This window comes from Blennius ocellaris (genome assembly GCF_963422515.1).
Source record: "Blennius ocellaris genome assembly, chromosome: 1".
In the NCBI taxonomy this organism is placed as follows: Eukaryota; Metazoa; Chordata; class Actinopteri; order Blenniiformes; family Blenniidae; genus Blennius; species Blennius ocellaris.
Window position 1 is genome coordinate 30,712,865 of NC_137650.1, and position 13,987 is coordinate 30,726,851.

A 13,987-nucleotide genomic window follows, 5' to 3' on the forward strand; every position below is an offset into this window, starting at 1 on the left:
AGAGTCACCTGTAATAGCCATCCAACTTTGTTGTCTGTCCATACAAATGTCTGTATGCTCGCTGTTGTTAACGGTTTATAGTATATTGTTCATTACAAAATGGTTTCATTACTGCCTTTAAGTTGTAAGATGAATGTCTTATCTTTATTTACATATTTCCCCCCCTTGTTTTGTGTTTTCTGTGAGGATTTGCTTGTTGTTTTTAGTTTTTTTCTTTCTTCTTTTCTTCATGTCGCATCTGTTTGTCTATTCCTTTTACTCTCTTCGACAGGCTAATAATATACCTAGTCCATATCTGTGATATGTGAAAATGTTTAAGATATTATGTTAAAACAAATAAAGATTTGAATGCCAAAAAAACACAGGCTGAATAAAATGGATTATGAAGATGGAAGATATGGATGCCCTTCATTACTTACTTAAATTCAACTAGTGCTAAAGTCTCCTTGTTTCCACCCCCATCCTCGAATCATCCCGTCTCCTCCCCCTCCCATCCAGCGTTTCTATTATTTTACAATCTGAGAACATCTGCTCTATATACAAACATAAGCCAGCGGACATAACCCACACTGGCACGGCGACTTGGCATGAATATGAATGCAGAAGAACCTGCAGCGAGTTTTCCTCAAAGAAACACATGGCAGAAACTGGGCAAGTACAAACAACTAAAGAAGAACCAGAAGGTGAACTGGGAAAATAAATCAAACGGGTTTGGTGGGAGGTGGACGATTTTAGATATTACACATTTTGTGGGATATCATAATTTTAATTATGCCCATTCAATAGATTAAGTAACCACTTAAAATAGCAAAAAAAGTAAGTACAACCTGAGCCAACAGCTCCCAGTTTCATCTTAAAAACTAATTAGATTACAGTTTCCTTCCAGTAATCAATCTGTTTCCAACACTTTCTGGGGGGAAAAGCTCTTTATATAGCGATTAGCAATTTAGCCGGTGAATCAAAAACTTAATTTTACATATACATTTTTTTATATATATTAAAAAAACGTATTTCTGAAGTCAGTTTAAAATACATTTAGAAAACAATTTTCTCAAAGAAAGAGAGCACAGCATTGTTCATATTAAATGAAAGTGTTACTTTATTAGAATCAAAATGACTAGCAATCATTTAGCAATCATTTCTTTAAAATGCGGCTGAAGTTCAGCCATGTCCTAGCGTCGACCCTTGCGTGACAAAAAAAAAAAAACCTTCGATTGACTTTTATGGATAAACCAAATGGCGGCTACAGCTTGTGGACAAACTGTGCAGGGAAGCCCGGGCAGGCCTGCGACAGATGGTCAGAGTGAACGGGTGACTGTTAACAATGTGTGCTGCTTTCAGGAAAAAGCACATTCAGCAGAATGACACAGAAAGAAACGGAAAACAACCTGAAGCTTCTGTTGTGTCACATTAGACATGTATAAACCCACACTCGCAAAAAAGATGAGGACACACACGAAACGTGCCACGGGACCGAGACATGCCTTCAGAACCCGAAACAGGAAGGACACAGCAGCCTGGAGCCTATTTGCTGCAAATGGCTTAGGTTCTGTTTTTTATTTTTTTATTTTCATCTGACATTTCTCCCCAACTCATCCTCACCTGCGGTCTCCATTAAATCAATCTCCCACCACAGAAATTACCCTTCCAATCCCCACATAATGAATCTTTTTGTTTAGTCTTTGTCCTGCAAGCTCTTTGCAATTAGGCAAATGGGTCATTAATTAATCGCTGCAGGCAACGGGACACACGAGGAGTTAATCAGAGTGGATGGATGGACTGCAGGGAGGAAGTGTGACACACAAACACACATGCACATCCGCATGCGCGCACGCCCCCCTCTCTCGCAAACTATTGACATTTGTGAAAAGTGAGCCTCCAGTAAGACGTGCATGAATAAAATTACAGAAAATGGCAGCGGCTGATGAAAAGCAGCTTGATCATTGATCCGTGTTGTCAAACTGTGCTGAGTGGCAGTTTCTTCCAGGAGGAAACTTTAGTTGAATCCGTGCCTCGGGCCATCAACATTCGGAGAGAGAGCGAGACAAGAGGATATTTTTTTTCCAGCATGTGATGCTACGCAGCTCAATCACTGATACTAAAAGAATGCTGACAAGTCACTTTCATGAAGTATATACAAATAGGCCTATTGATGAGAAACCCACACAGGATTCACGTCGGCCAGAGCGATGCTGAGCAAATTGGTATGATGAGTACGGGGCCGGATCCAGACAGGTGCAGGCTCGGTGCTGAGACATCACTTTGGCTATAGAGACAGAAGCTGATTGTGAATGCAGACATGCTTCCCAGACCTTATTCCACTTTAAAGATGGGCTTCTCTTGAGGCACGTAGAGCATCTCTTTTTATCTGCCTTTCTCTGTTTCTACCCCCTCTCGCTCTGTGTCTGATGTGTGTGTGTTTGTGCGGTTGATGTGTGACGAGTAGGACCGGGGGTAATAGAGTGCACAAACTTTGGGGAATGCGTGGATTCCGGCACCAGCAGAAGAGAATACCAACTACGCCCTGCAAAACACAGCGAGAAGTGCGGAAAAGTTCATCAGACTTAATTACTGTTAAGTGTGAATTAGGGGCCTTTTACATTGGATAGTTCACTTTCACACCTTCATGTGGTTCGGGTGGCGTTCACATTCAGTCTTGAGACCGGACCAAACTGTCTGTAAAATGTCACGCGATTACAACAGCTGCTCGTCTGCATTGTGCACGTCATGTCCGACCCTGTCCTCTCACCCCACCCGCGAGAAAGATCCACTTCTTCGCACGAGCCAATTTCCAGGAGAAATCAAATGTTACAGGACTCTATATTGTATCCGGACATAATGCTAGAACCGAATGGAATAATGGATGGGCATCTCTGGAACGGCACCAAACTGGGATACAATCTTTTTGTCAAAGGGTTCAACCTCAAGTCGAGATTGTGCAAAAATGAAGGGCGGAGTTCCCCAAGGTTCCATCATTGGTCCACTTATTATTCAACATTGACAGTCCAATAAAAACACTGAGTGAGTATATTGAACAGGTCCACCTACAGATGTGCTGGAACTTTATTAAGTTTAAAAACAAAAATCTATTTGAAGTAGCATATTTTCAAGCCAAAGAGAAACAAATAAAGATTAATACTTTCAATCTGGGAAGTTTGAAGCACAGATCAAACCGTTGATGTGGTCATGGACTGTGACTAAGATAATCATAAAGATATCTTACAAGCTGTATTGTAGCCGATTCCGAATGTTGCTGCTAAAGCACTCACACAGATAGTGGACCACAACAGGCCAGTTTTTCTGGTCTTTGCGCTTGCTTCCGGAAACTTTTCAATCCGATATGAAAATACTACTACTACTGGCCTACAAAGCTCTGAATGGTTTAAGCCGAGTGTTCATCTTCCGGTATGTCATGAACTATCCATACCTCTCAGGTTTTCTGTTCGCAGAGGCAGAACAAAACCTGCAGATGTTGCTTCTAGTTGGAACAAGCTCCCAGAAAGCTGCACAAAAGCTTTAACTCTGTTCTTTGAAAATAAGGCTGAATGAAGAGCTGTTTGCTTTCGACTTTCAGAAAAGCAAACACTCATTTTATGCTTCAATCTTGCATTGTATTTACTTTTTCTTGTGTTTATTCTTTTGTATTTCTTTAAATATTGGTGTGTTTTTTTTTAAATCTTTCTGTGTTTTTATTCATTTTTCCTGGTATGATTCTACATGTCTGGCTGTTTCTTTTTTTTGTGTAAAGCACTCTGAAAAGCATTTCTTTTGCTGAAATGTGCCACACGAACAAAATTACCTTGTTTTGGGCAGAATTACAGATTTAGAGCAGAAACTATAATTTGGAGGTGGGAATTTTTTTTAACTTCACTTGTTTATTTCACTTGCCTTCAGTGACTGCATTCTAGTTGAATTTGGCAAGCCTAAATTGTTTGTGTCTTCCACAAATATATTCCATGTTATTTGTTCATGCTAAGATTTTAGTTATTCGCTGTTTGATCACCAAATCTGTTTGGTGTGCCAGTTTTCTCTGGGCACTCTTATTTTTCTCCCACAGTCCATGGTCATGGTCAACATGGTCAATCGGTGACTATAAATGTGAGTGTGTGTGATTGCCTATCTCGCTGTATTTAAATGGTCATAACTTGTTACCCATAATCATTGTGGATCAGCTCCAGCAACCTGCAGTCCTAAATTGGATAAAGCAGCGTTCAAGTTGGACAGATGGATATTCTGGCCTGCGCTACAACAATCTCACATTTTAGGTATCTTCTGTTAAATGGCTGAATGATAGACATTCAATCACATTCATTCAGTCAGTTGTTGACGCTTGGGCACAGGCGCACATCTTGTTCAGTTCTATTATGTCAAAATGTCTGTTACAATTATGGCTGACTGATAAAGTGTATTTGGTGTGTACACACACACACACACACACTCACACACACACGCACACTGAGACGAATAGAAAATTAATAAAAAGATGTCAATATTTATGCAACCGCTATGCCTGCTTTATTGCTTTATTGAACTTAGGGTTGTTTAGGGGTTGGAGACAGGGACCAGAGCTGATACAGAAACACAGTCACATCCACACTCAGGATTAACTAAGAGTCACCAGTATAATTAATCTAATGAGCATGTCTTTGGACATGGATATCACAATATAATCTTGCAAAAGACTGACTGATTTTCCATAAATGATGGTGTTATGCCCAGTGCATTAAAGCAGCAATTTCTATGTTCATTTTGAGCCTGTGTAATGTTTTACTCCTGTTTTGGGCTGAGCCGTGCATATGAATTTTAAATAGAGCTACAACATGACTGTCACTTATTAGTAGACACATAAAACTAGCCCATGATAGAGTTCTTCATCATTAGATTAACAGAATTCTGAGATAATGATATAATTTACATATTTGTTCCAACTCGTCCCTGGCCTAAATTACAACTTCTACCGGCAACACACATTTTAAGTCACATCCTCAGATAATACACAAATGTAACAGTAGTTCTTCATTTGTTAAAATGCTGGAGCTCCAATATTTACTCTCATGAATAATAATCAACCAAATACTGACTAATTAATTTTCTTTCAGATAACAAAACATTTCACGCTCTAAACCATATAAGCGATTAATGATCGCCCTTCTCAAGCCACATACACAAATATCCACATCATGCATGCATAATGACAGTTGAACTCAATGAGGCAAGTGAGCAGGTCTCCCTTGATAAACATTGTGCTGCATCCATATTTCTCCAGTAGATGTCAGGCTTCAGGCCTAATCCACGTACCATGTCTGACTGAAAAGTGAGTGAAATAAAATGGAATGAATGATAAGTCCGAGCTGGATGGAGTGACGCAGCAGACAAGATGTCGGTTGCTCTTTTCATATAGGAGACAGTCAGAAAACCACGTGACATTACATCCTTCCCTTCAGTCCCGGGGGGAGGAGGTGTGTCCTCTTTGGATATCCTCTCTTTTCCTTTAACCTCTGGTGCCTGCCCTTGTGCTGTCAGCAGGAAAGGGACAGCAGTGTAGGGTGAGGCAGCCAACATGTCAAAGGACAGGACGGGGCAGGACCAGGAAGTCACAACAATAGCCGAGGATGAGGTGTGTTTAGCTCCAGCTCAATCTGAGACAACCGCAGGAAGGAAGCAGTGACAACAACAGGGCCTCTCTCACCTGGACAGTCCTGGACCACTGCTTCTTTGCATACATGAGGAATTGAGGCATTGTCTGACTGAACACCACTGGTTTAAAACATTGTTTTGTCAAAACAGCCAAGGTAGATCAAAAACACATGCTTCTCCAGTAATATAACACATTTATTTCAATTATTATTTTAATTGGACGGCCCGACTCCTGCCGATAATGTGACATAAGTCTGCACTGAAGTGATTTGACTTGCATTGTCAAGATTTTTATTTCATTACTGAGCCAAAACAATGCATGAGACATGGAACCGGAGCTTATGTAGCAGGGCTTGTGATCTAATAGTCTGTGTAGGCAGTTAGGGGAAATAAGAAATGTTTTATGTTGCACTTCCTAACTAAATGGATTCATTTGTTTCTACTGCACTCCTCTAATCAAATTTCTCTCCTTCATTAGTCTAATTACTCAGACAGTCTGGAACAAGAGAGCCCGAGACGAGACCGGCTACTGTAATTTAATTACCAGAGAAAGACTTTGTTTGGCTCTGACAAAGCCGCACAGCAGAGGGGAGGCTCGGTAGATAGTTAGAGAGATAAATACCACCGAGAAAGTAAATGTGATAGGTACAAATCATAAAGAGAGGAATGATGAAGATTAAAAAAAACTGCAGTTACAAAACACACAGATAGGTAGCATAGAGGCTGCATGTGAATATAGACACAGATGGAGACTATGGAGCTTGAATGATAAAATTAGATAGATAGATAGATAGATAGATAGATAGATAGATAGATAGATAGATAGATAGATAGATAGATAGATAGATAGATAGATAGATAGATAGATAGATAGATAGATAGATAGATAGATAGATAGATAGATAGATAGATAGATAGATAGATAGATAGATAGATAGATCGATCCCACAGAAACCAGATATCCAGATATAAATCAATATATAGAATAAAAATAGATTGACAGGTAAATCACTCAATACACATACACTAAAGTGGTGGAAATATATCCATATAATAAAACGTTTGAGATTGTGTGTGTGTGTGTGCACGTGTGTGTGCATGTGTGCATGTGCGCTGAATCATCAGTTGGAATTTACAAGAGACCAAAGATGAAGAAGAACAGTCAAACTGCTCACCTGGGCCATTAAAGTATACAGCCAGTGAAGTACTCTATTTCATTATGGCAGGATTTATTACTCTGTATGTTCCACTCAAGCAAGAAATTGCCCCGGAGTGCCCCCAAGACCAAACCTGAGAGGCTGGAGCTGGTTTGTGACGACTCAGTTATGCTGTCCCTTGGACTAAATTCAGATTCATTGTGGATCGTGATTCTCTCCACCAGGTGGTGTTGCAGGGCAATTACAATCATTCACAGTGAGACTGAAAAACACAGAGGAGCCTAAACCTGAACACTGACCATGTAACACAGTGTCTACATGTTTAATTAACCACAGAAGAGGTATTTTCATTAAGTACCCCCCCCCCCCCAAAAAAAGTGCAAACCTTCTGCCAACTTTCTTTCCAGCCATAGAAAGCCCAAGACATTATTTACTGTGATCAGACCATCCAGGAACAGATATGCTTCCAGGCCAATATAGTGGTTAATTCCACAGTTTGATTCCTATCTGGAACTGAAGGTCAAGTGCAGTATTAGAGCACAGCCACAGACTCGTATGCCATTAAATGAAAACCTTCTGACTCAATTTTCTCCTTAACAACTGCAATAAATCAGAGGAGCGCCACCGCTGAGCAGAGCGTGCCTCTCACCCAGGGCCTGCCAGCTGTTCCCAGCCTGGCCAGTTAGTTCGCTATTGATTCTCTGTCCTGCTGTTATACCACTATGACCATCTGACCTATGAATGCTGAGCTCACCACGCTGGCTTGAAATCCAGCGCACGCCACCGTCGGAGGGGAGAGGGAACACCGTGAGAGGAAAGACCCGACTCGCCCTCTGGGCTTTGAAGTGGAGTGTTTTTCTCACACACACACACGCATGCACGCACGCACGCACGCACACACACACACACACACAAAAGAGAGAGAGAGAAAAGAAAACATCTGCCCCCGACTCACACCTTGTTAAGTCTGTTGGCTTTGCACCTTTCACCCTGATCTCCCTGCGCCTCACACACTGTGATTATTCCCACACATATACAGATTTTTAAATCTTCCAGCTCAAAATTAAATACAAAGTCCATGCTATGTGTGATATGAAGCTTAAAAGCAGTTTATACTTTCCATCAAATACTGTATATGTTTCCTTTTAACTGCTTTTAAAATGGAACAATCTGAGGAGCTCACTCAATTCATGTCCACACATAACTCCTGCTCTGGGCGACGTTAAAAAGGTCACAGGTCTGAAAAGGGGTTGTGGTGCACTGACTCAAGGGGACAAAATTAATCGTGGGGAGAAATGCACAAGCCCAAATGAAAGTGACTTTCAATCTGGATTTTACTGCCGATGGACTTTTCAAACACAAGGAAAGGATAATAAGGAAATTAAAAAAAAAATTCCTCCTTGGCACACTTGCATATCTCTGCCTGCTCGGTCAGGCCCTTCCACTTATAAGGTGTGATGATTATCCAGCTCAAGTCAAAGGTATGTGTGCATCGGCTCCCACCTGTGCAGCGGTAATTACACTTTCACTCCTGTCCAACAGTCATATGGAATGAGGTTTTACTCCGAAAGTGAGAAGCTACTTAATCACATATACACAGGCCTGAATAATGTAGAAGAAGCCCACCAGGATGTTCACACTCGCATCCACGCTCCTCTCACACCCATACAAAACCAGCATACAGCTTTGTAAAGTTAGCCTCATTTTGAGGGATTTATTGCATTCTAAAAAGCATCAATGTGATTTAATATAGGAAGTGATAGTACATTTTACAGCACAATTTAAGACTCCTGGAATCTGTAAAACCGCATTGAAAATGATTCAGTACAGGAAAAAGTAGAGAAAGTACCGCAATCAGCATATTCCCACCTGTAAAAAAAAAAAAAGAGGCAACACATTTCTTGTGGTGCTCCGTGATTTACTGAGAGAAACATACTCCATCTTGGAAACATAAGAATTTTAAATAGACTTAAATCTAGCCACGTGATAGTTCAGAGGTAGACCGCAGGGAAGGTATGAACTCTAATTAACATCATTCAAAGACAAAACCTGGAAGACCTGTTCAACAACAGTAATTTGCCCTCAGTGGAGATCACTTCAGAAAAAAATAGACTGTACACATATATATTACCTTAATATCATCAGTGTTTCATGATCAACTGACCAATCTTGATATATTGTTTCCAAAATCAGAACACATAAAGGTACCATCACTTAAGCATAATTGTCTCAAAGCCTCTGATTTCATAATTCCTATGTCACAGTGAACTTTCTTAAACTTCCTCGGAAAGTGAGCAACACTTAATAAAGTGACGTGAAAAGTCTTATCCCAACATGTTTTGGACCAAGCCTCTAATGAAACTCAGTCCCTCGGGTGATTTTGTTTACGTGTACTAGTGCAATGTGGGTCAGGCTGCATTTCCAAGGGTGTGCTCATAAAGGTGTGTTCAGAAATTCAGCCTGGCAACCTGATGAAAACAATAATAACAAGGGAAAAAAATGGGTGAATCCATTCAGATTATATGGATAGAAATAAAGTTTCAAGGAATTTGGCCCCTATTTTCGAACCCACATTTAAACGCTGTCCTGTACTTCCTTGCCGACTTGTGTCGAGCTCCTGTGGTGGACACACACAGAAATTTGACACGGGTGTCACATTACTCCGACGAGCCAATTCTAACCCATCGGAGGTGTTACATCCTGGTCATGAATGAGCCGCTTTTTTTGTGTGTGTGATGTCAATGAATGTGCCCTAATCAAATGGTGTGGAATCAAAGAGGTTAAAAAAATGGGATTGTGGCTCAATCAGGATCAGAAAGAAACACCTCTGAACTAAAGTTGCAGTAATGAAGACGCCAAATAATTACACACCTAAACCAAAAAAAACGACACAAGGAAAATGTAAGAATATACAACAGAATTACTCAAGGTCCATAGGAAATTTAAATCCTTGTATTTATATATTAAAGCATCGCTGCGTTGTTTCTCTCATTTGACATTATCACTTGATTCCAAAGTGCAGGCTCAGCGTACGACAGGGAAACAGCTTTTATAAACAGGGAACTTAACAGCATCCTAGTTCGTTGTCGTTTCCGTTGTTGTTGATGTTGTTGTTGTTGTTGTTCATGCCCTCACAGTCTCCGAGTCTCCCTGGAAGACTGCGTTGTCATAGTAATGCTGCTGACTCTCCGCGTTGAGGCTCGCTGGGTCAGTCAGTGGGACTTCATACAGGGCATCTCCTCCCGTCACCGTGACCACAGTGACCTCTTGTGGGGATTCAGCGGGCATGCTCTCTTTCGTTTCCTCTTCAAACCCAAGGGCCTTCATGATGTCGCACTTACACATGGGGCAGGTTCTCTTATCCAGCAGCCACGGCTCAATGCAGTCCTTGTGGAAGATGTGGTTGCACGTCAGCACCGTCACCACGTCGCCCGCCGTGTAGGATTCAATGCAGACGGCACACATGTAGGTGTCAGAAGTGGTTTCCTCGTCACTTCTTTTGAGTGTGCGTAGTGGCAGACGGCCAATCGCCTTCTTCGCCTCGGATTTCAGTCTCTTCTCTTGGCGTCTTCCTCTGTTCATCCTGTAGAGGCGGTTCGCGGATATAAACCCAAAGTAGGCGATGGAGGCCGCTGTCACGATGAAGAAGGCGATGGAGAGAATGTAGAGCCAGTATGTGTCCATATAGTCGCCATGCGGGCTGCCCACGTCGACCACCATCTTAACCTCAGTCCCGTTCTTCACCAGCGTGAAGATCTCCATGCCCTGGATGTTGCCAATCATGATAGCCACGATACCATCTGCGTCCGAGTGTGCCATGTGAGTTGTGCTGTTTCCACTGCCGTCCACATTGTACACGACCACGCCGACTGCTCCTTGACGTTTGGCCGCGTTGATCTTGTCGCTGAAGGTGCAGTTGCCCCTTTTGACCAGGGCAATCCAAGGTGGAAAGCTGAAGTTGCGGCTGTAAACAGCATCTTGGCCGCAGCCTTTCGGGTCCCCCTTAGGAAGTGCAACGATCCCCGAGGCTCTGAGCACTGGGGAGTTGCGACCAAACACACCACACTCGCATAATTTGTTCACAGTCTCGTTGTTTTTGACGTAATCTGTTTCCACCACGGCCGACCAATACAGAATGGCAGCTGAACTGTGAACGAGCCCGGACAAACACAGCAAAAACGGCAGGTAGTGTCTCTTCTCACCCATGGCAACGCTCTCCTTAAAACAACAGGAACAACAGGAAAGCCTCTTGCTTCGTTCTGTTTTCAGCTTCTTTAAAAATTCCTCTGTTAGTTCCAGTTGCTGGTTTGTTTGAGCCAAGGCGATCTGGATCCAGCTATGGTTTCGCCCAACCTGCCGTCTTTCAGTAATATGATCTGAGGCGGTGGTAACACAACACGAGCTCTGCGTCAGCCACTCACCTCTCGTTATCTTCCTGAACCTTGAACACTGAGCACTCCTCACTGAGGGCAGGGTGCCACTATTCAACAAGTTGAAGAGAACACAGTCCCGTCCTCTGTCGTGTACCAAGGAACAGCTTTGGAGAAGGCAAGCCTTGATAAGGAAATGATAAAGAGAATATTATGACTGAGATACAGCTGCTCTGAGAAAAGCTGCTGACAGTTCCTTGTGTAATGATGAGTTGCGACTCGACCAGTCCTTCTGGTTTGACTCGTTTCCTTCCTCATTTTCTAAAAGCAACGTCACTGTTTTGCGTAAAGTAAACTAACCAGTTTTTTTTCTCTCTGAAGACAAACACCGTCGTCTTTTTACTGTACAGCATCACAGATGTGCACACATAAAGAGACACACTGAGTAAACCACAAGAGATTTGCCTTCAACAATCAAGTTTTTGCTTTTGTCCGATTAACTGGAGACACTTAAAGCACTTCAATCAACAGGCCTGAAACGCCAGGTTAACTGAGAAGGGAAAAGGGTATTGTCAGGTTTCATTGTATCTTCTTACACACCAGTGAAAGCACACATATTACCAGACACAGAAGTTTCCAGTGACAATGAAATGAAGAGGTTCCTTGCCAAGCTGCTGTTTTTAACCTTCATTACGTGTAAGACAGCAGGTCTCTGAAGGATTTGCTATTCAATAATGTATTTCAAAAACCTGGAAATAAGAGGGAGTCTGATGTGCATTCTTAGTGCACCTGCAGTTCACAGCCCTTGATAACATGAACAATGGTGCTCCTTCCACCCCCTAAATTCCTGAACAAATCACCTGCACAAAGTGAAGCACAATCTGAAGCCAGAGGGCGTGTTGAGAAATCACATTTTTCCATCCAATAAAACGAATCATTGCTCTACAGTGGTGTGAAGTTCGCTGTTGTGATTTGAAGTATTATATGTTGCTATGATACTGACATCTACTGGGTAGTTAGTGTCTTTTCACACTGCTGCATTAAGACAGTTTAACAGGTGGAGTATGGTGTAAAGACTGCACAATAAAAGGTGATGATAAAACAAGATCAAAGTACAAGTTGGTACCTCAGTTTTACCCCAGTTAAGTACACCTGAGGAAGTATTCACATGTTTACTAAAAACTGTTGCCACAATGAATGCAGATCCAAAGTATTCACTTTGATATTGTGCATAAATGAAAGGATCATATTATTTTGTATAAGTTTGCAACCAAAAAAAACGAATTGAACCAGAATATATGCAATCCCAACTACAAATGTATATTTGTGTCACATAATTGAATTATTCACCTCATGATCAATACAATGATAATTGGTTTCAGTTATTTCCACAATCACATGTTAAATAATCCACCAGAACTCACAAAATGTTAGGAAATGTACGTTTCAAGCCACACACTCTTCCCACAAATGCTTGAGTCCTATAGCAGTTAAAGTGAAAGAAAATTAGGTTTCCCAAAGGATTTTCAAAGACAAAGAAGCAAACATGAAACTATTGGCAACAAGAACTCATGAATTTAAAATGAACTGTATGTAAAATGTATCCAACAATGAATAAACTTACAGCTATGGAAAAAATAATCGTGAAAGTACAAGTATCCTGTGGAAGCAAGTGTCTGCTCAACCTACAATGCCGCCATCATTATATAGGACCAGCTCATGCCACACAGGGGCGCCACCAACTCACTGTTGTGTGAGTGGCATGACAGGGGAAGTTAGACACAAACAAACTGTTATAATATGACTCAGTGTCATCTATTCCAATAACATGCATGTCATGTGCGCCCTAACAGGGCTTGTGGAGGCTAAAGGTTTCGTTTTACCAGGAAAATACTAAGTTGGGCTCCTCAGGAGTTATTTGTGAAAGCGGTTTTGCAGTTCTACAACAGCTTACAGTTCAAGGAATGAGTGGATGAATATGATCGAAAAGTAAAGGAAACTCACCATGTTTGTCTGCTCGTCCGGAAACAGTCATTCAGTGAGGGAGGATGGCGTGGTGACTGTGGACAGACTCCCTGCGTGCAGGCAGGCAGGCTGAGGGGGGAAATTTGGGGCATGTCCCAACAAGTCTGAGGAGTGGAAGAAGAGACCCCCTTCACCCCCTTAGGATTAATTATGTCTATCATAGGATTTCCTTTGACTGTGTTTCAAACGAAGAGATTTCACTGATCTCAGTAGAATACCTTCAACCAGGTATTTATTTACATCCTGAAATCATCACATCCTGTCAACTCACATTTCTGGAGTTAGATTTGGATCTCCTTCATTATTTATAGTGAGTAAACATTTGTAAATATCAGTATATTGAGGAGAAAAGAAATAATCTTTCATTTCACAGATTTTTTTTTTTTTTGTATGGAAAGTATAGATAAATTGCAGGAAAAAAATAAGGCATATTTAGTATTCATACATTAAAACAGTAACAGGGAAAAAAGAAAAGGAGAAAAAAAAGTCCTGTCTCGGTCTACAACAGGGGTGTCAAACATGAGGCCCGTCGTCCAAAATCGGCCCACAAGAGGCTCCGATCCGGCCCGCACAACCACCAAGGAAGTTGTGACATTTTCACAAATTGCTTGGTGGTTGTGGACAGAAAACAGTCTTTTTTTTTTTTTTTTTTAAACATTTCTTAAGAGTAACAATGTAAACGATGTAAGTAACTTGAGGTCACTCCTCAATTAGTTGTGGTGATTCAAATGGCACAGTTGATAATTTATCAGCCTTCTTCTCAATATCACACACCCCTTTTTATGCCTTCCTGGAAAT

At 41.5% G+C, this 13,987-nt stretch overlaps 1 protein-coding gene across 1 annotated transcript; it reads right to left on the minus strand.

Annotated features, from left to right (window-relative positions):
* Positions 1–8,812: 8,812 nt before the first annotated feature.
* LOC308129540 (E3 ubiquitin-protein ligase RNF128-like) lies at positions 8,813–11,368 on the minus strand. The gene has a single exon (XM_080495490.1). It carries the CDS (start codon positions 10,998–11,000, stop codon positions 9,918–9,920), a length of 1,083 nt encoding a protein of 360 aa, XP_080351616.1. The 5' UTR covers positions 11,001–11,368; the 3' UTR covers positions 8,813–9,917.
* Between the last annotated feature and the right edge of the window lie 2,619 nt (positions 11,369–13,987).

Coding starts and splice junctions, on each gene's coding strand:
- LOC308129540 (XM_080495490.1), bottom strand. CDS start 11,000: ATGGGTGAGAAGAGACACTACCTGCCGTTTTTGCTGTGTTTGTCCGGG.